General features: G+C 44.5%; 1 protein-coding gene across 3 annotated transcripts in view; it reads right to left on the bottom strand.

Moving 5' to 3' along the window:
• Window positions 1–27,060, bottom strand: part of DST (dystonin) — a 750,022-nt gene that overhangs the window by 595,566 nt on the left and 127,396 nt on the right. For all 3 annotated transcript variants that reach the window (XM_069726740.1, XM_069726743.1, XM_069726742.1), the window contains exon 4: window positions 1,509–1,716. In XM_069726740.1, coding sequence (XP_069582841.1) covers window positions 1,509–1,716 — 208 coding nt within the window. The remainder of the gene's footprint in view (window positions 1–1,508; window positions 1,717–27,060) is intronic.

The following is a 27,060-nucleotide window of genomic DNA, read 5'->3' as shown; positions in this document are numbered from 1 at the left end:
CAACTTTAGAACGATAACGACAACGATCCGTGACGTTGCAGCGTCCTGGATAGCGATATTGTTGTGTTTGACACGCAGCAGCGATCAGGATCCTGCTGTGACATCGTTGGTTGGAGCTGAAAGTCTGGAACTCTATTTCGTCGCTGGATCTCCCGCAGACATCGCTGAATCGGCGTGTGTGACGCCGATCCAGCGATGTGTTCACTTGTAACCAGGGTACACATCGGGTTACTAAGCGCAGGGCCGCGCTTAGTAACCCGATATTTACCCTGGTTACCATTGTAAATGTAAAAAAAAAACAAAAAACAGTACATACTTACATTCCGGTGTCTGTCGCGTCCCCCAGCGTCAGCTTCCCTGCACTGTGTCAGCGCCGGCCGGCCGTAAAGCAGAGCACAGCGGTGACGTCACCGCTCTGCTTTACGGCCGGCCGGCGCTTACATAGTGCAGGGAAGCTGACGCCGGGGGATGCGACAGACACCGGAATGTAAGTATGTAGTGTTTTTTTTTTTTACATTTTCAATGGTAACCAGGGTAAACATCGGGTTACTAAGTGCGGCTTAGTAACCCGATGTTTACCCTGGTTACCCGGGGACTTCGGCATCGTTGGTCGCTGGAGAGCTGTCTGTGTGACAGCTCTCCAGCGACCAAACAGCGACGCTGCAGCGATCGGCATCGTTGTCTATATCGCTGCAGCGTCGCTTAGTGTGACGGTACCATAACTCTACTGTGTGCAAAGCAGTCATCAAAGCAAAAGGTGGCTAGTTTGAAGAACCTAGAATATAAGACATATTTTCAGTTGTTTCACACTTTTTTGTTAAGTATATAATTCCACATGTGTTAATTCATAGTTTTGATGCCTTCAGTGTGGATTTACAATTTTCATAGTCATGAAAATACCGAAAAATCTTTAAATGTGAAGGCGTGTCCAAACTTTTGGTCTGTACTGTATATATACTCCAAAAATCATGGAGGCAGCAGAACATATAAAGAAGAAATAGTGAGTGCAGTTTCCTCCTGTTCACACTTGTGTCATTCTGCTCGGGTCAGATATATACATATACACACACTTGCTTACAACTTCTTCTATGAAGTCATCTTAACCATGGACACAGTACAATAAGCTTAGTAAGTGGGAGAATCAGATCTCCTCTATTCCAATCCTTCTAGATCTGCTACGTATTACATGTAACCCTTTGCATGCTGCTGATGGCTAGGAGGATATTATCCCTTGTGACACTAGTAATATTTCTACCAGGCATGTTATTGGCAGTACTGGGGCACACAGCGGGCACTCCGGGGACCTGGACACAGGCTGCCCATACACTGCTGGCACAATCACACTGCAAACAGCTGAGTCACCGCAGGAGCTGTCACCATTAACCAGTCCGCTGCCGGTGCCACGCTGGGATGACACATGTGGTACACTGCGGGCATATCAGGGTGTATACATGGGCACGGTGATGTGCCCGCCGGGGTGTGATCGGCCGACATGTGATGCTCCTTACCGGCGATCCTGAGCACCGCCCTCTCCGCCGGGTCCAGCACTGCCACCCCCGACGTCTTCCTCTTGCACCTCTCATGGCGGGGCAGGTTCCAGGGCAGGGTGTCTCCCGGGGCCGGGGAAGCAGAGCCCGACTTCTGGCTGGAGTCCTCATCCTCCGAGAAGTCCGCCGAGGAGGACATGGAGCAGCGATAAGACGCGGTGCCCGAGCTCTGGGGAGAGAAGAGGCAGCCCGTTACACCAGTGCCCAGCCTGGCATGTGCCCACTGTGCAGCCATCGCCACTCACCATGGTGCGACCCTCAGGAGGGGGATGGCTGCTGCTGCTGCTGCTGCTGAGAAATCATTAGCTCTTAGGGAGAGGATGGGCAGCAGGAAATGATCCCAACAATCTAGCGATGTGCTGTAGTGACCGGCCCCGCCGCACAGCCGGCAGCTGCACCAAGCCTACCGTGCCCACAGCACAGCACCGGGCGCCCCCTGGTGGCCAGCCTCCTCGCTGCAGGCTGACATCGCTGCGTCCCTGAGGCCGGCGGCTTCCTTTGTTGTGACCCCGCTCCCGGAGCCCCCCGTATCCTGTCTGCAGCTCTACACAATGGCTGGGGAGCAGGGGCTCCACAGGCTTTATACACAGGAGCCCCTGCCAGCACAGTAAACACATGCTTCATCTCCCTTTATAGCCCCTGTCCTGGCATCGCTCCTCATCTGAGTGCTGCCATTTCTGGGCAGCCTGGCACAAGCCATGGAAGGACTTGATCTTGCACAGGAGCTGTCACTATTTTATCAGATTATTCTGACACCTGTTTAGCTAGATTAGGACTAACAGGACCCAGGGCTGGGGATGTGGTGTCCGACCCCATGGAAACAGGGCAAACAGGACATTTCTATAAAGGGCAATGCCCGCAATGTTGGAATAGGGTGCTAACGTGTCATATCCGGAATATTGGGATGATATTGTGTGACTATGGATCACACAAAGGCGGGGAGAGCCCTAATTACAAGCATTGATCTTGAGGGCCACAGTTGTGAATGGGGGGGGAGGATGTCCGGTCCGTTGTATATGGACATGGGGTGTATAGGGCAGTACACAGAGAGGGAACGGACATTATTATTAGTAGACATTTTCCATATATTTCTGTATTATTATGCTTTGATTATATAGCGCTCTCATATTCCGCAGCCCTTTACGGACATTATCATCGCTGTCCCCATTGGGACTCGCCATCTAAATCCCTATCAGTTGTCTTTGTGCGGCCCACCATGCTTGTTCGGGGCAGAACTATGGACTATAGTGAGACAATGGCCGACCTCACTGAGGGTCATAAAGCAGCACAAGATTCCCGTCATCACACGTCATCCGGTCATTATTACCCGGTAATGTGAGTAAGGGGCCAGGAAGACTGGAAGCAAATATCATACCCAATATGTCATCAGCAAGCACTGTCACTTTTGTATCATTTAACTATTGATGTCTTCATTATTTAATACATTTTTAATATAGGTTTACATGAACCTGGAAGAATAACCATAAACTAATGAAGTAGTCATACATACCGTAGTTTTTTGATGAAGATAAATGGAAAATAAACTCAACTGAGATATGTTCTTCAACAATATCCTAGGCCACCCTCCAAACAAATAAAATGTACTCAGAATACAGATATGTGTCACAAAAAACAGACGTGTGACAGCTATAAATGTGGATGAAACTGTTAATCGGCTCCAATTCTTTGACAGCACTAGCGACTGATTTTGCAATTCTCATAGAGATGTATGGAGTGGCAGCAGGCGAACTCAACCCAAACAATTCCCCAGCTCACCCATCCCTGTGGCCAGCGCCCAACCCTACATCCCCAGCCTCCATCTGCTTCGTGCCACTTGGTCCATGCATCGAGCACACACATTGGCCCCAGGCTTCTTAAAGGGAACCGGTCAGCAGGTTTGGCCGATATGAGATACGGCCACCACCTTTTAGGGCTGATATGCAGCATCGTATAATGTTGTATATCTGCCCCAACCCGACCGGTGTACAGTACAATGTTAACCTATGGAAAACAAAAACCACAGTGCACATGCTGCGGAAAATTCCACGTGGAAACGCAGCGGAAAAAAAGAAGTAGCATGTCACTTTTTTCTGTGGATTCCGCAGCGGTTTTCAACCTGCACCAATAGGAAAGTGCAGTTGAAAACCCGCAGAGGAATCCGCAGAAGAAACCGCGTGAAAATCCACAGTGAAAACCGCGGTGGTTTTGCACTGCGGATTTTCCAAATCCGCTGCGGAAAAATCCGCAGCAAAATCCGCAACGTGTGCACATACCCTTAGACAAGAAAAAGACGATTAATTATAGTCACCTGCGGAATGGCCTGGTCTGAGGAGTGTCGCAGGTCTTGGTCCAGCGCCTCCCATCTTCTTGCTTCATGCGGATGACGCGTCCCTATGTCATCCACACAGTCTCCCTGATATCGCGTTCCTGTGCAGGCGTACTTCTCTGCCCTGACGAGAGCAGTGCGCATGCGCAAGGAATCTCTGACCTTACCCGGTGCCTGCGCACTGCAGTACTTTGCTCTACCCTAACAGGGCAGAGAAGTACAACTGCGCAGGACGCGTCACCCGCATGTAACAAGAAAGAGAACGGCATCACAGGAAGAAGGGAGGCGCGGACCAAGACCAGCAACACCACTCAGACCGGACCGCCCCACAGGTGACTATAAGTATTTTTCTTCTCTTACAGGTTGGGTTGGAGGCATATATGCAGCATTATAGGATGCTGTATATCAGCCCTGAAAGGTGATGGCCTTATTTCATATCTGTCAAACCTGGTGACAGATTCCCCTTAAGAGACCACTCTGCGCTTATCGCTTCTGATTTCAGTTAATGCCATAGGGCCCAAGCTTATTAAGAACCCTTTACCTATTACTCACTACCAAAGCCATAAGGTGCTTTTGGTGCCTTTGTCTGCTTTTCTCCAACCTGGTTAGGTTTGATCTGGGTCTTGACATTCTTGACCGCCACCTCCTGACCTCTTTCCACTACTTAAGATCAAAATGTGACAAGACCACATGTACTGACTACTATTACTGCCTGCTTCCTTGCTACTTGGTGACTTGTAATCTGGTGACTTCTGCTGACATATTAGCTAAACTATTCCATAGCTAGCAACCTGGGGATTCCCTGTGGGAAAAAGCACAACTTTTGCCAGGCTTAAAGAGAATCTGTCAGCAGGTTTTCGCTATGTCATCTGAGAGGAGCATAATGTAGTGTTTGAGCACCTGATTCCAGCGGTGTGTCACTTACTGGGCTGCTTAGCACAGTTTTGATAGAATCCTTATTTCCTCTGTTGTGCTGTATATAACCCCTCCCACACCCCTGATTGGCAGCTTCCTCTGTACATTGTCAGCAAGTTGCCAATCAGTGGTGGGGGCAGGGTTACACAAATTAACCTAACTGCAGTGGACGGGAGACCCAGTCCTGCAGTGATAATCTCCTGCTCGTAAAACACTGATTGTTTTAAAACTACAATACATAGCCTAGTAAGTGACACATCCCTGTAATCAGGCTCTCTTGGCCTATTTTATGCTACTTTCAAATTAAATAGCAAAAACCTGCTGACATATTCCCTTTAAGAATTCATAATCCCTAAAACTACGATTTCTTGTTGTGCATACCCCATGCTTGCCGCATTACATTGTGGATGTGCTGGTGAGGAGGTACAAATGACTTCTCCACACTAGCTTTCGGTGGGACTTCATATTCCTGTGGGTGGGTGCCCAATGCTGCTTTATCAGAAAACCCCTATATCAAAGGTTTGGAAAAACTGTATCTCCACAAACGCCAACATTTTTCAGCAAGAATAATAGACGTTAAAATAACTAATGTCTTGTTCTGTCCCTAGTGATTTCAATATTATCACTTTTAAATAATATCTAGTGTTACTGATGTGACTGTCCAAGGATAGGAATATATGCTGGAGATACGAGTTTATTTCGGGGCCCAGTTAGTACTTGCAATACTCATCTACACATGAGGTTACGTTTCATTTATAAAAATGACTATCATGCTTTACGCAGATTGTAGAGAAGGCTATGCGCCAAATGTTTGGTCCACTCCCATGGGATCATCATGTGGAAGTGCCTGGCATTGCTGTTATAGGGCTCCAGATCATAAAACAACAAAGGATCATAGGACTTTCAATTGTCATTTCCAATTTAATTCACAGAACTGGTTAATTCAAGCATAAAGGATATATGGAAACGGCTTTGGTCAAAAAATCCTGCATTCTACACCTTAAGATATCTCTGCTGAAAGAAAATGCAACATATGACATTATAGGACTCGTAATGGGAACTGAAGATTCGTGCATGCATTACTTCCTTCTGTAGCACATTACCATGACATCTTGTGCACACAGTTTGTTCTCATACCCATGACAAAGGCTTGTTTCTGATACTGTTTGTCAAGAGTCATGGATGTCTCCAAGCAATGTCAAACAATCCCTTAGGCCGGGATCACACATGCGAGAAATACGTCCGAGTCTCGCATGATAATCCCCGGCCCTGCCGCCTGCACTCCGGAGCCGAGCGTGCCGCCGCATAGCAATACATGGAGCCGCACGCTCCGCTCCTGAGTGTCGGGTGCAGGGCCGGGGATTACCATGCGAGACTCGGACGTATTTCTAGCATGTGTGATCCCGGCCTAACTAGGAAAGTGTAATCATATAGTATTACTCGCTACATTGCAGTATTACAATAAATATTGTAAGAAGCAAAACAAAATACGGAGGTCTTCTTATCACCAATTGTTTGCCATCAGTTGCAATATCTTGACAAACATAAGTTTATAGAAACTGATGCAAGATTTTATATCAAACCTTCATTAAACAAGGACAAATGTTCAATTAACTTCCTTGCACGCTCCATGTTCCCTACTTTATATGGCATACATGGATGATCCAGGTTTAGAAAACCATGGCAGGTTCTTTTCAGGACCAGCACCTTCCATGACTATCGGCTGTGCATAGTATTGCAGCTAAGCTCCATTCACTTAAATGGGGTTTGTTTGCAATACCAGTCTCAACCCAAGATAAGGTGTGGTGCGGTCTTTGAAAGAAAGCAGCCATGTTTTTCTAGTTCTGGAGAACACATTAAGTCCTCATTTAGACCTCCGTTTTTCATGTCCTAATCATGTTTTTCACAGATAGAATACATAACCATTATACCCTGTGTGCAAATTTACTAGGCAAGTTGTATTTTTAATGAATAATTTTCTTATTGAATAACTAAAGTGGCATTGGCCAATACAACAATTTAATAAACCTGAATACTTAATTAAGTTAATGTGAGGATTTGTCTTTCTCAGGAGAATATCTATGTGTGCATAATTATTGGGCAAATATTAGTGAGCAGAATTATTATGCAACTAAATGAAAAACAAAAAAATGTAATCTCAGTTGTTTATTTTCATCTGTTAAAGTGAGAGTAATAACCAGACAATGCAAAATGTACAAACATACATTTCATCAAAAATGTCAGTGAATAATATACCCTTCCTTTGAATAACAGCCATATAAGCCTTCTGTCCATGGAATCTGTCAGTTTCTTAATCTAATGACAGTCTACATTTTGGGCAGCACCAGCCAAAGCATCACATACCCTGTTAAGAGAGGTGTCTTCACTGTAAATGTCACGTTTAAAGGGAACCTGTCACCCCGTTTTTTGAGATTGAGCTATAAATACTGTTAAATAGGGCCTGCGCTGTGTGTTCCTATAGTGTATGTAGTGTACCCCGATTCCCTATGTATGCTGAGAAATAACTTACCAAAGTCGCCGTTTTCGCCTGTCAATCAGGCTGGTCAGGTCGGGAGGGCGTGGTGACATCGGTGGTTCTTCCTCAGCTTTACGTTGGTGGCGTAGTGGTGTAGTGGTGAAGACACAGCGCGCGATCTGCGCTGTAATCCCTTGCATCGGTGGGGGCGGCCATCTTCCTGGGGCCGCGCGTGCGCAGATCGAGTGCTCTGCTGCACGGGGCTTCAGGAAAATGGCCGCGGGATGCCGCGCGTGCGCATTAGAGATCGCGGCGGCCATTTTCCCAAAGCCGAGATGCAAACTCGGCTTTGGGAAAATGGCCGCCGCGATCTCTAATGCGCACGCGCGGCATCCCGCGGCCATTTTCCTGAAGCCCCGTGCAGCAGAGCACTCGATCTGCGCACGCGCGGCCCCAGGAAGATGGCCGCCCCCACCGATGCAAGGGATTACAGCGCAGATCGCGCGCTATGTCTTCACCACTACACCACTACGCCACCAACGTAAAGCTGAGGAAGAACCACCGATGTCACCACGCCCTCCCGACCTGACCAGCCTGATTGACAGGCGAAAACGGCGACTTTGGTAAGTTATTTCTCAGCATACATAGGGAATCGGGGTACACTACATACACTATAGGAACACACAGCGCAGGCCCTATTTAACAGTATTTATAGCTCAATCTCAAAAAACGGGGTGACAGGTTCCCTTTAAGGAGTTCTCAATAGGGCTTAAGTCAAGTGAGGAAGGGGGCCAGTCATTATACTTTCATATTTAAGACCTTTACTGACAGCTAAGCAGTCAAGGACATCGATCCATGTAATGGAGCATTGTCCTGCATATAAATCATGGTTTTCTCTAGTCACCCTCCATGACAGCACCACAAGAATATACTCCTCGCCCTAATAGGGACAGGAAACACAAATAGTACCACCCCTTTTCCTCTCTCCAGTGTTTTTTCCTGTCCCTATGGGGCACGAGGAGGTCCTCCTGCAGGACTCTGTGGCCGGCAACAGAGACTACATAGCATACCTTGATTCCAAAGCCGGGCAGCTGAGGCAATCGCTCCGGCCTTCCCCTCCTGAAAGCTGCTCCCGTCTCTTCTGGACATGGGACTCTTCTGCCCTTCCTGTGCCTTTGGGGTAAAGCAGGGTGGTAGAAGCCGGGGTCCTCTCTGAGCTCCAGGGCTCTCCTCCTTCTCTTTTCCACCTCGGGTGGTGACCGGAAGTGATTTCAGACAAGGAGTCATGGTCAGGTGGTGTTACTTCCGGTTGCATTAGAACGCACCGCCAGAAGAAGCGCTTGGGAGGGCAGGTGCGCTTGCATTGGCATAGTGGAATGCACCTGACGACCTGGGAGCACCACTGATGACTGGATTCATCCAAACCTGGGAGACATTCCAATGAGACAGAAAGAGGGAGGTTCATCCTACCAGGGTGTTGCGCTGAGATCTTGGCTCCTATATAAGGAGCCCAGATTGAAGACACCACAAGGTAGGTAGGACCTTTGCTATGATGGAGGGTGGTCTTTCTTCAGGCACTGCATCTGCAGAACCCAGCGCTGTCTTAAACCCAGTAAGTACCTGGCTTTGGTGTCTCTATCTTTGGAGCAGGAATGTCCTTGGGGAGTTGTACTTATTGGTCAAGGATCCTCTCCAAAAAGGAAAGACAAGTTGTCCCATAAATGTGCCATCTGTCTTAAAAAGTTACCTTTTTCATACAAGAAATGCCTGTGGCAGGATTGAACAGAAACAATTGTTAAAGAGGAACAGCCCTCTTTGATTGAGGAGTTAAGAGGAATGGTTCGCCAGGAGGTCCAATCATCCCTTGCCACTTTTTACCAGCCCCTTCCAGTAATGCCATCAGGGGGGAAAGAAGAGGAAGATATCCATGGAGGAGCTGTCTGACTGACTCTCAGGGAGATTCGGAATCCTTCACCAGTGAGTGGTGTGAAGAAGGCAAATCTGTTTTAGAGGCAGAACAGTCCCAAATCAGTTAAGAAACATTACTTTGCATCAGAAGATATGGAAGAGCTTCTGACAGTGGTGAGAACAGCTATGAATGTGGAGGAGGAAGAAATTGTCCAGAACACAGTTCAGGACAAAATGTTTGGGGGTCTAAGAACTCAGAAGTTGGTATTTCCGGTACATGAGAACGTTCAAAAGTTGATACTGGATGAGTGGGAACTGCCGGAAAAGCACTTAGTAACACCTACAGAGCTGAAAGGAAGATTCCCACTGGAGGAGAAAATATCCAAATTCTGGACAGAAGTACCAGAAGTAGATATTCAAGTAGCAAAGGTGGCAAAAAAGACAACCTTGCCCTTTGAGAATTCCTCCCAATTATGAGACCTTTGGAACGCAAAACAGATATTCTGCTGAAGAAATCTTGGGAAACATCTACGGCTTTGTTGGATGCGAACGTGGTATCCACCTTTTTCATCCAGATCAATGTTCCGGTGGCTAAATCAGCTGGAGGAACACCTTAACATGGGTAGTTCAAAAGAAGAGATAAAAGGATCTATACCTCTCTTAAAAAAGCCAGAGGTTCCTGGCCGACGACTCCACAGAGTCAGTAAAGGTGGCAACTAGACCTTCGGTCTTATCAAATTCAGCCAGAAGGGCATTGTGGCTGAAATTATGGATCGGAGATATTGCCTCAGGTCAAACTTTGTTCTATTCCCTTCAAAAGGGAGTATATGTTCAGTCCAGCCCTGTACAAATTGTTGGAAAAGGCAACAGACAAAAGGAAAGTGCTGCCACAACCCACAGTGGCCAAGAAGCGGTCCTTTTGTCCCCCTCAGAATCAACCATCATATAGGGGAAAGGGGAAAGCCAGATGCTGGAGCTAACCCAAAGGAGGCAGAGGCAAAAACATCTTACTCTCCCAGGGACAACGTCAAGAAAAATGATGTCCAATCTGTAGGGGGTCGGATCTCCGGCTTCCTCTCCCAGTGGGAACTTCTTACCCCCAATTAGTGGGTGAGACAATCAGTCCGAACCGGGGTAAAAATCGAGTTCTCCTCCAGACCTTCACAAAGATTAAGAGTAAGCTCCCTGCCATCTCAGGAGTTACAAAGCGTTTTAATGACTGGTCTCTAAAAGTTATTCTGTGGCAGGGTTGTATCCCCAGTTCCGAAAACAGAGTGCGGACAGGACATTATTTGCACGTGTTCCTAATAAAAAAACAAATGGAAAACACAAGATAATAATAAATTTAAGACCTCTAAATATGTGCATAAAGTACAGGAAGTTCAATATGGGATCGTTAAAAAGCACCATTCCATTGGTAGGCCAACCCACAGTGGCCAAGAAGCGGTCCTTTTGTCCCCCTCAGAATCAACCATCATATAGGGGAAAGGGGAAAGCCAGATGCTGGAGCTAACCCAAAGGAGGCAGAGGCAAAAACATCTTACTCTCCCAGGGACAACGTCAAGAAAAATGATGTCCAATCTGTAGGGGGTCGGATCTCCGGCTTCCTCTCCCAGTGGGAACTTCTTACCCCCAATTAGTGGGTGAGACAATCAGTCCGAACCGGGGTAAAAATCGAGTTCTCCTCCAGACCTTCACAAAGATTAAGAGTAAGCTCCCTGCCATCTCAGGAGTTACAAAGCGTTTTAATGACTGGTCTCTAAAAGTTATTCTGTGGCAGGGTTGTATCCCCAGTTCCGAAAACAGAGTGCGGACAGGACATTATTTGCACGTGTTCCTAATAAAAAAACAAATGGAAAACACAAGATAATAATAAATTTAAGACCTCTAAATATGTGCATAAAGTACAGGAAGTTCAATATGGGATCGTTAAAAAGCACCATTCCATTGGTAGGCCAAGATTTCATAATAGCAACCATAGACCTCCAGGATGCTTACTATCACATACCCATTCACCCAAAGCATCGAAGATATCTGCGGTTTGCAGTAGCTCAGGAATGGGGAAAATCCGTCACCATCAGTTCAATGTTCTCCCGTTCGGCATTTCTTCGGCACCACGGGTGTTCACCAAAATAATGGCAGAGGTGCTATCCGGAACAGAAATATCTATATCATGCCTTACCTAGATGACCTGCTACTCCTAGGTCAATCACAAGCTGTCCTCTAGTGCCACGTATAAGACGTTCTGGGTCTTTGTCATGATCCAGGTCGGATTTTGCTTCTTTCTTCTCTTTCCTTGGCCTGGTCATGGAGTGGATAACTTTTCCTGCCTCTCTTTGATTCTTGGGTGGCTATTCATTGGTGCTATTTTAGGTAGCTTTTGTCAGTGATAGTTCATGCTTCCAGGCTAGAGCAGCTGATCCGTATACCCTTATGATCCTTCTGCCTCTGACTTCCCGTGTGTGACCCGTTCCCTTTCCCTGACTCCGTGTACGTTTGGTGATTTCCCTACAGTGTATGACTCAGCTTGAACTCCGCCTTCGTTTTTCTGTCTCTGGTACTGCGTTCCCCGAATGGCTTTTGACCCTCTGGGTTGTACCTTGACTCCTCTTTCCGTCTCACGTTTTGGATACCGTGTGTTGTGAATTCTGTTATCGAACTCCCTCCTGTGGTCATGAATGGTACTTCGGCGAGTTCTGTCCATGGACTCCCTCTGGTGGCTGTGAGTGGAGCTGCTGCTTCTGAGGTTCCTTCCACAGGTGACGTAGTTTATTCTTTGGCTGGCTGATCTATTTAACTCCACTCAGATCGTTACTCCATGCCAGCTGTCAATGTTCTTGTACTGGTTCAGTTCGCTCTTGGATCTTTCTGGTGACCTGTCTACTCCAGCAGAAGCGAAGTCCCTGCTAGTTTATTATTTGTTCATTGTTTCCTTGTCCAGCTTGCTATCATGATTTTGCCTTGCTAGCTGGAAGCTCTGGGATGCAGAGTGGCACCTCCGCACCGTGAGTCAGTGCGGAGGTCTTTTTGCACACTCTGCGTGGTCTTTTGTAGTTTTTTGTGCTGAACCCAAAGATAACTTTCCTATCCTCAGTCTGTTTAGTAAGTCTGGCCTCCCTTTGCTGAAACCTGTTTCATTTCTGTGTTTGTGACTTTCATCTTTACTCACAGTCAATATACGTGGGGGGCTGCCTTTTCCTTTGGGGAATTTCTCTGAGGCAATGTAGGCTTTATTTTCTATCTTTAGGGCTAGTTAGCTCTTAGGCTGTGAAGAGGCGTCTAGGCAGTGTTAGGTACGCTCCACGGCTATTTCTAGTTGTGTGATAGGATTAGGGGTTGCGGTCAGCAGAGCTCCCACTTCCCAGAGCTTGTCCTGTGTGAGTTTAACCATCAGGTCGTTCCGGGTGCTCCTAACCACCAGGTCCATAACAACCATGCTCGTGTCTGGGTCTGACTTTTGGCTCGTCTTTGATCTTGTGCTTTGCTGTGACCTCTGGTACTTCATCTCCGTGTTTTTTGCTGACTTCGGCCTGTCTGACTACTCTGCCGCCTCCTGGTGGTGGCCTGCACTTCTACACCAACGTGCTACACAGTAAGTGCAACCCTTTTTCCCGTAGCATCACCCCCTGGTGGTGGCTGAGCTCAACTGCTCCGCAGTTGCATTACAGTCTTCTTACATCTTTAGGATTTTTCAGAAACAATCAAAAATCCAATCTGGTTGCATCCACCAGGAAGATGGCAATGGGAATAATGTGATACTCACAAGACCAGATGTCTCTACTGCCAAAGGAGAAATAAATACTGATACAGTCCAAGATAACAGCCTTGCGGGATCAAAGAAAAGTACCTCTCAGATTGGCAATGTCAGCACTAGGGTCCATAACCTCCTGCATTCCAGAGGTAACTTGGACCCAGGCCCACACAAGATGTCTGCAATCCCACATTCTGTCATGCTGGGATGGTGACCCGGGTCCCTGGGCAAAACTATTCACTTGACAGGCTGAGTAAGAGCCTCCCTCAGCTGGTGGCTCAACCTAAGAACTTAAGCAGGGGAGTAGCCTGGAATCAAAATCCCCTATCAACCGTCAAAACAGACGCCAGTGGAAGAGGATGGGGAGCCACGGTGTCCCATGCCACATTCCAGGGGGTATGGTCCCAAGATGTCAGTCTTCGCTCTTCCAACTTCAGAGAGTTGAAGGCGGTAGAGGAAGCACTAAAAGCAGCAGTGGACTTAGTGAAAAATACGCATATAAAAATATATTCAGACAATATAACCACAGTGGCTCATATGCGACACCAAGGAAGCATGAGACACAAAAGTCTGAAGGTTATTTCAAGCAGGATCTTTGCTTGAGCTGAACAACACTTATTCTCCCTGTCTGCATTCCATCTAAAGGGGTTTACCGACGTTGAAGCAGACGTCCTTAGCAGGAAAACATTACACCCAGGAGAATGGAGCCAAGGTGGCGGAGTATTTCAGGTGTTAACAGAAAAATGGGGTCACCCGAAAGTAGACCTGTTTGCTACTCGCATAAATACAAAAGTGAGCAAAAATACTTCTCTCTAGACCCTAACGACACATGCATAGCAGTGGATGCTTTTGCCCACCGCTGGAACTTCAAGTTGGCATATGCCTTCCCTCCGATTCCTCTCCCAAAGACATTGCAGAAAGTCAGGAGAGACAAGACAAAGACCATACTAGTAGCGCCTCATTGGCCAAAAAGAAGCTACTTCAGCGCTCTGAACAATTTAAATGTGGATAGTCCAATGATTCTCTCACAAACCAGCAACCTTCTCCACCAAGGACCTATTTGTTACCCAGATCCTCAAACCTTACAGCTTGCGGCCTGGCTTCTGAATCCATCATGCTAAAGGCTAGAGGTCTCTTGGATAAGGTGATAAAGATACTTCAAGGAAGCCAGTAACCAATTCTATCTATGACAAGATATGGAAAACCTTCATATCCTGGTTCGGATCTAACCCACCGAATGTATTACATCCGAATGTGCAAATCCTCGATTTTTTTTACAGGGAGGGCTTGAGAAAGGTCTGTAGATTAGGACTTTAAAAGTCCAAGTTGTAGCCCTCAACTCGTACTTTCATGAGACCCTAGCTGACCATCGCTGGGTGAGGAGATTTATGATTGAATCCTCTTCTCTACAACCTATGGAACCCAATTTGATCCCAGCTTGGTATCTGAACATTGGTTCTCAAAGGCCTCACAATACCTCCATTTGAACCTATAGAGATTATAGACTCGGATAAACTGTCTTGGAAAGCAGCATTCCTGGTGGCCATCACGACAGCGAGTAGAGTGGGTGAACTACAGGCCCTCTCAATCAGAGAACCCTACTTAAGAACTTTAGAGGACAGAATTATTTTCTGCCTAGATCCATCTTTTTTACCTAAGTTATCCTCAGAGTTCTATAGGTCCCAAGAAATCGTACTGCCTACTTTTTGTCAAAACCTGTCCAATGATAAAGAAACAAGAGTTTCATACTCTGGATGTACGAAGAACAGTCCTTTACTGTCTTCAGAAGGTCAAGAATGTCTTCATACCACACTTTGGGAAAAATAAGGGGAAAAAGCATCGAAGAGCACAATTGCTTATTGGATTAAGAAGGCATAATGTGGAGCTTACAAAAACCAAAAGTGACAGCTGATCTGTGTAGCTGACATGTTCCCGCAACAGTCGTGGTGGAATCGCGATCCACCTGCGGCTGTTAACTAGTTAAATGTCCCTGTCAATCTCTGACAAGGGCATTTAACGCATGCTTACAGTAAATCCCGCCCATTGGTAACCCAGTCACATGATTGCGGGTCACCGATGGGTTGGTATGACAACCCGAGGTCGCCAGCAGACCTCTATGGTTGTCATTGCCAGATTGCTATGAGCACCACCCCGTGGACGGCGCTCATAGCAAGTGAGCATTTCTGCTACACACAGGCGATCTGATCATCCCCTATGTGTAGCAGAGGCAATTGAAGTACTGCAGCTTCTAGTCTCCCAAGAAGACTATTGAAGCATGTAAAAAAAAGTTTTTAAAAAATATTAAAAACATTAAAAAATAAAAGTTTAAATTGCCCCCCTTTTGCCCCATTCAAAATAAAACAATAAAAAAATACACATATTTGGTATCGCTGTGTTCAGAATTGCCCAATTTATCAATATAAAAAAAGAATTAACCCGATTGCTAAATGACGTAACAAGAAAAAAATTAAAAACATTAGAATTACGTTTTGTGGTCACTGCTACATTGCAATAAAATGCAATAATGGACAATCAAAAGATCGTATCTACACCAAAATGGTATCAATGAAAACATCAGCTCGGCGCGCAAAAAATAAGCTCTCAACCAACCTAAGACCACGAGAAATTGAGACGCTGCAGGTCTCGGAAAATGACCCCCTTTTTTAAAACAAACTTTGGATTTTTGTTTCACCACTTAAATAAAAAGAACCTAGACATGTTTGGTGTCTATGAACTCGTAATGACCTGGAGAATCATAATGGCAGATCAGTTTTAGCATTTGGTGAACATGATTAAAAAAAATCACTAAATCTCCAGATTGCTAAAAATAACAATAGCAATCTAACAGCACCTGAGGATAATGGGTTCTGGATCACTTCATGTTTGATTCTTCTCAAATCTTTGGCAGGTAATGTACATATTTTTTTCTCAACACGTTTTTTGTGACCCTACTAACTATTTGCAATAAAACGTTTGATGGTTGTGTGATCATGCCTCAATATCTTAGCAATTTCAACAGCGCTGCATCCATCTGTAAGACTTGTAACAATTTTTGACTTTTCATTGTCAGTTAAATCTCTTTTTGGCCCATATTTGAAGAAAACAAGCAGCCTAATAATTCTGCACATTTTGATAATAGGGGATTGTTACGCCGGCCACTCGCATGCCTTCTAAGTGCTGCCTGACGCACCGTGTGTTTTTGTCTGCGCCATCAAGTACCTGACCATCGCACTGTTTGTACTTCACTTTCAGCTCTGCTGTTTGTGAGTCATAGGGGGGAGCGGCGGAACTCTGCAGGAATTTTAATCCATTCTGTCCTGCAGAGATCTGCTTCCCCAGCCTATCACATGCCAACAGGTGATATATCAGGCGACTCCACCCATTCCTCTCCTTAACTTACCATCATGGCCAAAAGTATTGACACCCCTGCAATTCTGTCAGATAATACTCATTTTCTTCCTGAAAATGATTGCAAACACAAATTATTTGGTATTATTATCTTAATTTAATTTATCTTGAATGAAAAAAACACAAAAAGAATTGTCCTAAAGCCAAATTGGATATAATTCCACACCAAACATAAAAAGGGTGGACAAAAGTATTGACACTGTGCGAAAAATCATGTGATGCTTCTCTAATTTGTGTAATTAACAGCATCTGTAACTTACCTGTGGCACCTAACAGGTGTTGGCAATAACTAAGGCCATGTGCACACGTTCAGGTTTTTTTTGCATTTTTTTCGCGCTAAAAACGCTATAAAAACTCATTAAAAACGTATACATTATGCATTCTATCATTTAGAATGCATTCTGCATGTTTTGTGCACATGGATGCGTTTTTTTTCCGCAAAAAAAACGCATCGCGGTAAAAAAATGAGCATGTTCATTATTTTTGCGGATTTTCTGCGTTTTTCCCGCAATTCTATGCATTTGGGAAAAAACGCACAAAAACGCATCAAAATCGTGGTAAAATCACGGTAAAAACGCATGCGGATTTCTGGCAGAAATGTCCGGTTTTTGTCAGGAAAATTTCTGCAATCCTGACGTGTGCACATACCCTAAATCACACTTGCAGCCAGTTGACATACATTAAAGTTGACTCAACCTCTGTCCTGTGTCCTAGGGTGTGTCACATTGAGCATGGAGAAAAGAAAGAAGACCAAAGAACTGTCTGAGGACTTGAGAAACCAAATTGTGAGGAAGCATGAGCAATCTCAAGGCTACAAGTCCATCTCCAAAGACCTGAATGTTCCTGTGTCTACCGTGCGTAGTGTCATCAAGAAGTTTAAAGCCCATGGCACTTTGGCTAACCTCCCTAGATGTGGATGGAAAAGAAAAATTGGCAAGAGATTTCAACACAAGATTGTGCAGATGTTGGATAAAGAACCTCGACTAACATCCAAATAAGTTCAAGCTGCCCTGCAGTCCGAGGGTACAAAGTGTCCACCCGTACTATCCGTCGGCGTCTGAATGAAAAGGGACTGTATGGTAGGAGACCCAGGAAGACCCCACTTCTTACCCCGAGACATAAAAAAGCCTGGCTGGAGTTTGCCAAAACTTACCTGAAAAAGCCTAAAACGTTTTGGAAGAATGTTCTCTGGTCAGATGAGACAAAAGTAGAGCTTTTTGGGAAAAGGCATCAACAGAGTTTACAGGAGAAAAAAAGAGGCATTCAAAGAAAAGAACACGGTCCCTACAGTCAAACATGGCAGAGGTTCCCTGATGTTTTGGGGTTGCTTTGCTGCCTCTGGCACTGGACTGCTTGACCGTGTGCATGGCATTATGAAGTCTGAAGACTACCAACAAATTTTCCAGCATAATGTAGGGCCCAGTGTGAGAAAGCTGGGTCTCCCTCAGAGGTCATGGGTCTTCCAGCAGGACAATGACCCAAAACACACTTCAAAAAGCACTAGAAAACGGTTTGAGAGAAAGCACTGGAGAATTGTAAGGTGGACAGCAATGAGTCCAGACCTGAATCCCATAGAACACCTGTGGAGAGATCTAAAATGGCAGTTTGGAGAAGGCACCCTTCAAATATCAGGGACCTGGAGCAGTTTGCCAAAGAACAATGGTCTAAAATTCCAGCGGAGCATTGTAAGAAACTCATTGATGGTTACCGGAAGCGGTTGGTCGCAGTTATTTTGGCTAAAGGTTGTGCAACCAAGTATTAGGCTGAGGGTACCAATACTTTTGCCTGGCCCATTTTTGGAGTTTTGTGTGAAATGATCAATGTTTTGCTTTTTCCTTCATTCTCTTTTGTGTTTTTTCATTTAAGACAAATTAAATGAAGATAATAATACCAAATAATTTGTGTTTGCAATCAATTTCAGGAAGAAAATGAGTATTATCTGACAGAATTGCAGGGTTGTCAATACTTTTGGCCATGACTGTAAGTTCTAGTAGCTCATTTTCTAGCTTCCTGTCTTTGCGTACTGTATTCCTGTTTTGTCTCACCTTATCGATCTGGCTTGCCTTCTCGTTTATCCTGATCTCTCCGCTCCCGATACAAATTTTGAACCTGTGCTGCTTGCCCCATCCTCGGACATTCTGACTATGCTTCTGTTTTGCCTACGTGTACACTGTACCCGCTGCTGCCGTCCCGAGGACTGCCCTGGAGTTATACCTGACGTCTATCAGCAGCCCAGCCTATCCTCACCATCAGGGGCACTACTGAATATCTGATAGACACTAAGTCATGCCCCTCCAGGGCAGGCTCAGCCCATGGGGCAATGGGTCCACACTCACCAGCATTACAGTGATGACATCCTAAGGCCACAATCTCCCTCATTACCCAAATATAAATCACTTGATCCGTTTCATCCAATAAGCATTCATGTCTATAAAGCTTGGAGTTGGAAAGTGTCACTAAAATAATTATAAGGTCAAAATACTCATTTGCCTAATAACTATGCACACAGTGTAGTCTATGGAGTTATGGAGCTATTCATATATAGGGTGTTTTTTTGACGACCAGATGTCCATGTAAAAAAAATCCAAAACAAAGACGTCCAAATTTGATTTTTTTTTTTTGCATATGAGATAAATGGATGAAATACTGATGGCAAAAAGTTGATGAAAATCGGACCCAGCAGACTGATAAAAAAATTGTCCATTTCTTCTAATGTGCACAAAAAAAATTAAAAAACAGACTTCTTAATAATGCCTGAGGGAAAGAGGGAAATGTAATTTCCAAGATTGACGTGAATGATGACAGCGCTGTGGAATATGTTGGTGCTATATATATGCAGTGTATAGAAGACATCACTGGTGACGGCATCAATTTTCCATGTTGAATTCAATAGGAGAAGATGATAGAATAAATAGATGCTAATTATATCATCAAGGTAATCCAGTGCAGCCGGCTGCTCTCCCGTAAGAGTCAAAGCTAATTTGTAAATTTGTGTAAGGACTGATGCTTTTTCCATAGGAAAAGAAAAGCTTTCCAAGCAATATTTCACAAGTCACCTTGCCAGTGAAAATAGGATTAATCATTATTGCTGGTCAAAAGCTTAATCCTTTGTAAAATCCAAGGACAAAATAATTGTAATATGGAGAAAGAATGATAGAAAACTGAGGACTGACCCCTAATTGTCCAACAGATAATGTTTCCAAATTGCTGCATAAAACAAGTTCATAACTGATATCATTTTATCAAACAGCAAATGTAATCGCACTGATATGATAATTGCTCCCATTCTCGGCCAAAACATAGAAGCTAGGAATGTTCATTACCTTTATACAATCCCTACGAATTCATTCAGACGTCTGGGTTTTTTTCACGAGCGCAAAAAAATGGTAGAAGTGTTTTGGACATATGGATAATAAATGCATGAATTAGAAAGCTTCTCTCCCTTATAGGAATGCTAACTACGGACCGCACACCTACTGTACATTTATGCTGGGTGCTTTCTGTGATACTCATGGACTTTATACACTTGCAATGGTACTTTTCATCTGTGATGGCAGTGAAAAAAGACATGTTTCTATGATTTTTTTCAAAAAAAATAGACATCTGTGAAAACCAGAAGATATACGTGAAAACTGAACAAAGGCTTCATAATTAAAATACATTGGATGCAATTATGTAACTACTAGATGGTGGCCCGATTCTAACGCATCGGGTATTCTAGAATATGCATGTCCATGTAGTATATTGCACAGCCCACATAGTATATTGCCCAACCACGTAGTATATTGCACAGCCACAAAGTATATTGCCCAGTCACGAAGTATATTGCACAGCCCACGTAGTATATTGCACAGCCCACGTAGTATATTGCCCAACCACGTACTATATTGCCCAGCTACGTAGTATATTGGCAATATACTACGTCGCTGGGCAATATAATATTGCCCAGCGACGTAGTATATTGCCCAGCCACATAGTATATTGCCCAGCCACATAGTATATTGCCCAGCCACATAGTATATTGCCCAGCCACATAGTATATTGCCCAACCACGTAGTATATAGCAGAGCCACGTAGTATATTGCCCAGCCACATAGTATATTGCCCAGCCACATAGTATATTGCCCAGCCACATAGTATATTGCCCAGCCACATAGTATATTGCCCAGCCACGTAGTATATTGCCCAACCACGTAGTATATAGCAGAGCCACGTAGTATATTGCCCAGCCACATAGTATATTGCCCAGCCATGTAGTATATTGCCCAGTCACGTAGTATATTGCCCAGTCACGTAGTATATTGCCCAGCCACGTAGTATATTGCCCAGCCACGTAGTATATTGCCCAGCCATGTAGTATATTGCCCAGCCATGTAGTATATTGCCCAGCCATGTAGTATATTGCCCAGCCACATAGTATATTGCCCAGTCACGTAGTATATTGCCCAGTCACGTAGTATATTGCCCAGCCACATAGTATATTACCCAGCCACGTATGTAACAGGTTAAAAAAAGACTTAAAATAAAAAATAAACATATACTCACCTTCCAAGGGGCTCTCTTGTAGTCCTATCGCCTGTGTGCTCTGCTAGCGGCAGCTTCCGGTCCCAGGGTTGGTATGAGCGCAGGACCTGTGATAACGTCACGGTCACATGACTGTGACGTCATGGCAGGTCCTTCTCGCATAGCATCCTTGCCACCGGAACCTGCCGCTTGCACTGCCGAGGAGAGGGCGCCACGTCGGAGGGTGAGAATAACGTGTTTTTTTTTTAATTATTATTATTTGTAACATTCGATATTTTTACTATTGATGCTGCATATGCAGCATCAATAGTAAAAAGTTGGTCACACAGGGTTAATAGCTGCGTTAATGGAGTGCGTTACACCGCGGTCCATTAATGCTGGCATTAATCCTGTGTGAGGGCTGACTGGAGGGGAGCATGGAGCGGGCACCGACTGCGGGGAGGAAGGAGTGGCAATTATTCCGCCGGACTGTGCCCGTCGCTGATTGGTCGTGGCAATGGTCATGGGCGTCTTGCCACAACCAATCAGCAACTTGGATTTCCATGACAGACAGAGGCCGCGACCAATGAATATCCGCGCCAGAAAGACAGACAGACGGAAGTGACCCTTAGACAATTATATAGTAGATAATAGGTGCAGGTGTTGCAACCGCACCCGGGCGGCCCAGAAGGTCCGTTTGACCCATAAGGCTATGTGCACACGTTCAGGTTTTTTCGCGTTTTTTTGCGGTAAAAACGCTATAAAAACTCATTAAAAATGCATACATTATGCATTCTATCATTTAGAATGCATTCTTCATGTTATGTGCACATGGATGCGTTTTTTTCCGCGAAAAAAACGCATCGCGGTAAAAAAATGAGCATGTTCATTATTTTTGTGGATTTTCTGCGTTTTTCCCGCAATTCTATGCATTTGGAAAAAACGCACAAAAAACGCACCAAAAAGGCGTCAAAATCGCGGTAAAAACGCATGCGGATTTCTGGCAGAAATGTCTGGTTTTTGTCAGGAAAATTTCTGCAAGAAATCCTGACATGTGCACATACCCTAAGACCATTACTATTAAATAATTGCAATAACTGGGAACCCCATTGGAGCGTTTCCATTGAGGCCCACAAGCTATGCCACTGATCGGAGGTGTACTGAATGACAGTAATATTACTCCCTATGAGAAGCTCCGTCCAGGAACCAAACACAAATGCCATCAGCGCAGCTGACTAATGCCAGACCGCCTCACACTCTGCATCTAGGGAAATGATTTCCTTTCATATCTTTCCTTTACAAGCAATGCTTTTTTATTACAGCTGACTCATAACATTTTATTTGCGATTTTATCTGTCAAGCAAGCACAAATATGTACATTGGCAATTTACCATTTGTACAAAAGCCTGTTTAATACAAGGGTGCCATATTATCATACCCAAGATGTTCCGTAAAATAGATGAAAGTGCATAATAGAGGGATTTTCCAGCCATAGGCAATTCTGTCACTTTCTTATTAATTAATATTATTTATTATGCATAGCGCTATCATATTCTGCTTTACAGACATCATCACTGTCCATATTGGGCTCTCACTCTAAATTCCCTATTAGGGCTCATTTCCACTTGTGATAGACAAATCGGTCCGTAATCTGGACCGAAAAAAGGGATGAAAAGTATGCGTTTGTCATGCGTTTGTGATGCGAGTTCAATGCGATTTTGTAATCGCACCATCCGTTTTACATCCGTATGCAATCCGGTTTTTTTCTCTGCAACTATTTTTATACAGTCATTTACAGGACTATTTACAGTGTTCTATGACACAGAATGGTAAGGTATCCGTAAAAAACGGATGGAATACGGATGTTCCGTATGCCATGCGCTTTTTTTATCGCACCCATTGACTTGCATTGGCGAGTCTCGTCCGAGACTTACAGCAAATCGCAGCATGCTGCGATTTTTTTCTCAGTCCGATTTCGGCTGAGGAAAAAAATCGCAAATGAAAAGACACCTATTGAATAACATTGGTCCGAGTGCAATCCGATTTTTTATCGGATTGCACTCGTCCGTTTTACTCGCAAGTGGAAATGAGCCCTTAGTATGTCTTTGTAGTGTGAGAGAAAACCCCAGCAAAAAGGGAGAATATACAAAGTCCTCAGTTGGGTGTGCAAGACCTTGCAGTGGAGAAGAATGGAGCTTCTAAGATGCAGGCGGGGTATGGATGTGTAGTGACACGGTCGAGAGTGTGTCCATCCCTTTAAGTAACCCTGGACTGTGAGTAACTTCTGTACACTACAGCTCACTCTCTAGCTGTCCCTCTACATTTATTCCCTGCATGTGTGAGCTGTAATTATCCATTTCTAGTTACCTCCATTTTGAACTCAATGCATCTCTCATGTGTGTTTTATTTCAAGGTGTTCCTCAGTAGTATTTCTCATTTGGTGTGTTCTAGCACCATCTGCTGGTGAAATGCATGATTTATGTCTCACACAGAATTGGGTATAGATCCTATTGGTCAGTGACCCTGTCACCAAGATTCAGTAGGAGGAGCTACCTCCAGTCTCTATCTAGACAAGACGGAGATCTGGAAAGCCCCCAGGGAGTCTGGTACAGGCTGTGACCCAGAGCAGACCTCAGTTGAGGGGTCTCCTCACCCCCTCCAGGCATCCTTCTCTTCATATTATTCGCCTAAAGACTTACAGCCAGGCCTAATGCCTAGGATTTTTCCCTTGGCTTCTACAGCCAAGATGGCTAAAGACTTTTAATTTTTCTTTTAACCCTAGGTCTTGCACTGTCCGGCTTTACCCGTGCTTCTCCAGCATTAGGTCGCACTGAAGTGCACAGAAGTATCAGCAACTGTGCAATAATTCCTTCGGCTGCGGACACAGGGAACGCTCGGCCTGGTCATTACAGATGGATAGGGACACTATAACTGGCACAGATGACCCACTGACAATGTGAGAAATAGGTAAAGATTCCTTTACTGACAAGGCCTCGATGCATATAACACGCTTCAAGGCTCTTGGGCCTCTACGTAGGTATCTCTGTAACTTGATATTGAGGCCCATGAGCCTCAAAACATGTTGTACCCATTGAGACCTTGTCAAAAAAGTAATCTTCGCCAACTTCTAGCATTGTTAGCTGGTCATCTCCACTGATTATAATGTCTCTGCTGTGGGGTATCCATCCATACCCCTCAGATATCTGTGAAACAATGCGGCTCCATTATCATTTTTCCCTGCACAGCCCACTGTTCCAATTTAACATTTTCTAAAAGACAGGGGTCGTTGTGATGCTATATGGTGCCATGGCTTCAGTTTTGGGCTGATTCATGCCTTACCCTTGATGCCCTCCTTACTTTGCAGTACATTATATTAGGTACCTCATCCAGGTCTTGTGGCTTTGTTGTGTTGATCACAGACCGATATTCAGACATTGCTCGCTTTACAACCATATGTTCTTTATCCACGTTTTGGTAATTGTTGGTAACCCATCTAATTATCCTTTATGAAAAAATGGACATTATGTTCATGATATTTGCATGGATGACAGACTTCGATGCAGCACCCTCTATTCATTATGTTCCTTTTGACTATAGGTGTTTTTATTTTATTATTAAACTATTGTTAATCCTGTTATTTGTTAGAATCATTTACAAAAAAGGGGTTTTAATAAATAGATAAATTACATTTCAGTTTGCTGTTTTTGGCTATGTGCACACGTTGCGGATTTGGCTGCAAATTCGCAGCAGTTTTCCATGCGTTGTACAGTACCATGTAAACCTTTGGAAAACAAAATCTGCAGTACCCATGCTGTGGAAAAAAACGTGCTGAAACGCAGCGGTTTATTTTCTGCAGCATGTCAATTCTTTGTGCGGATTCTGCAGCGCTTTTCACCTGCTCCATAATTGGAATCTGCAGGTGTAAAAACGCAGGTGGAATTCGCAGTAAATCCGCAGGTAAAACGCCCTGCATTTTACCTGCAGATTTTTCAGATTCTGGGTGGAAAAATCCGCACCCGAATCCGCAACGTGTGCACACGGCCTTCGTCTACAAGGGCTTGTAATACGGCATGGATTGTGCCGATTGTCCTGTGTGCCCACAATGAGCTTTTTGTGAGTTTTGACGCTACATTTTTTCGCTGTCAAAAACGCAATGTCTTACAATTCAGCAACAAAACAGCAAACCTGATGGGATGTATGGAAATCTCATGCCCACTGTGCTTTTTGTACTCTGTAACCTGACCTGTCATTTTCTTACACTGGTTTGGGCAATGTGCAGATGGACGTGTATACAATGTACAGGAAATAGCTCAATGGCAAACAGGAACCTGCGCCACAAAACATAATAAAGGAACAGGGTCATTTATCAGTTTGGGCCATCGTACAATTAAGACAATGTATTACAAAGATCCACAGAACGCTTAGAGCATGTGCACATGTTGAGTCAAAGTTCTGCATCTCTGGACAAGAAAAAAGCTGCAAAAACAAGAGTTTTGCCACAAATTGAAAGAGGGGGCCCACTCCTCATTACATCCTGATTTGTGGCAGTGACAGTACTAAATTCTAGCCACTAGCCCACCAAGGAAAAGATAGAATTTGGAGGGAAATCTCACAACTATCCCGACCAGGACTGGAACCTGGGCTGTGGCAGCTCCGAATCCTAACCACCAGTCCGCCATGGAGAAGACAGACATTAGCGGAAAAGGTCACAAGTATTTGATCTCACCGGGTATAAAACACAGGCGGCAGCAATGAGAGCACCGAATCCTAGCCAATAGACCACCAATGAAAATATGCCATGGTTTAATAAAACGTTCCTTTCACTGGTTGTTAAAGATAATGGTCAGAGCGCTCACACTGGCCGTTGTCCAACCATTAACCCCTTCACTACATGCACCGTACTTGTACGGCACATTTCGTGTCTCCCCCCTTTGATGTGGGCTCCAGCGGTGAGCCCACATCAAAGTTGCGACATGTCAGCTGTTTTGTACAGCTGACACGTGCGCGCAATAGCGGCAGGTGGAATCGCGATCCACCTGCCGCTATTAACTAGCTAAATGCCGCTGTCAAACGCAGACAGTGGCATTTAACTACCGCTTCCGGACGCGCGGCCGGAAATGCTCGCATCGCCGACCCCCGTCACATGATCGGGGGTCGGCGATGCGTCAGCATGACAACCTGAGGTCTCCTTGACCACCCTGTGGTCGGTGCTCATAGCAAGCCTGTAATTCAGTGATCATGAGATCACTCCTATGTAGCAGAGCCGATTAGGTTATGCCAGCTTCTAGCCTATGGAGGCTATTGAAGCATGGCAAAAGTAAAAAAAAAAAAAAAAAAAAGTTTTAAAAAATATGAAAAAAATAAAAAAAAATAAAAGTTTAAATCACCCTCCTTTCGCCCCATTCAAAATAAAACAATAAAAAAAAATTAAATCTACACATATTTGATATCGCCGAGTTCAGAATCGCCCTATCTATCAATAAAAAAAGGATTAAACTGATCACTAAACGGCGTAGAGACCAAAAAATTCGAAACACCAGAATTACTTTTTTTGAACGCCGCGACATTGCATTTAAATGCAATAACAGGGCATCAAAAGAACGTATCTGTATAAAAGTGGTATAATTAAAAACGCCAGCTCGGCACACAAAAAAAAAGCCCTCACCTGACCCCAGATCACGAAAAATGGAAGCGCTACAGGTATAGGAAAATAGCGCTTTTTTTTTTTTTTTAAGCAAAGTTTGGAATTTTTTTTCACCACTTAGACAAAAAAAAAACTAGACATATTTGGTGTCTATGAACTCGTAATGACCTGGAGAATCATAATGGCAGGTTAGTTTTAGCATTTAGTGAACCTAGCAAAAAGGTCAAACAAAAAACACGCATGGGATTGCACATGTTTTTCAATTTCACCGCACTTGGAATTTTTTTCCCGTTTTCTAGTACAAGACATGGTAGAACCAATGATGTCATCCAAAAGTACAACTCGTCCCGCAAAAAATAAGCTCTCACATGGCCATAATGATGGAAAAATAAAAAAAGTTATGTCTCTGGGAAGGAGGGGAGCGAAAAATGAAAACGCAAAAACGAAAAAGGGCTGCGTCTTGAAGGGGTTAACAGAGCCTATAATTGGAATGTGCTCTTCAGAACTGGAGTATTAAACAGAATCTGTCACCCAGGTTTTTGCTGCCTACCCCATCTAAGAGCAGCATGAAGTGGGGGAGAG

This window comes from Ranitomeya imitator, chromosome 5, assembly GCF_032444005.1.
Source record: "Ranitomeya imitator isolate aRanImi1 chromosome 5, aRanImi1.pri, whole genome shotgun sequence".
Classification (NCBI taxonomy): domain Eukaryota; kingdom Metazoa; phylum Chordata; class Amphibia; order Anura; family Dendrobatidae; genus Ranitomeya; species Ranitomeya imitator.
The sequence above is the reverse complement of the archived record's forward strand: the minus strand, read 5'-3'. Positions and strand labels throughout refer to the sequence as shown.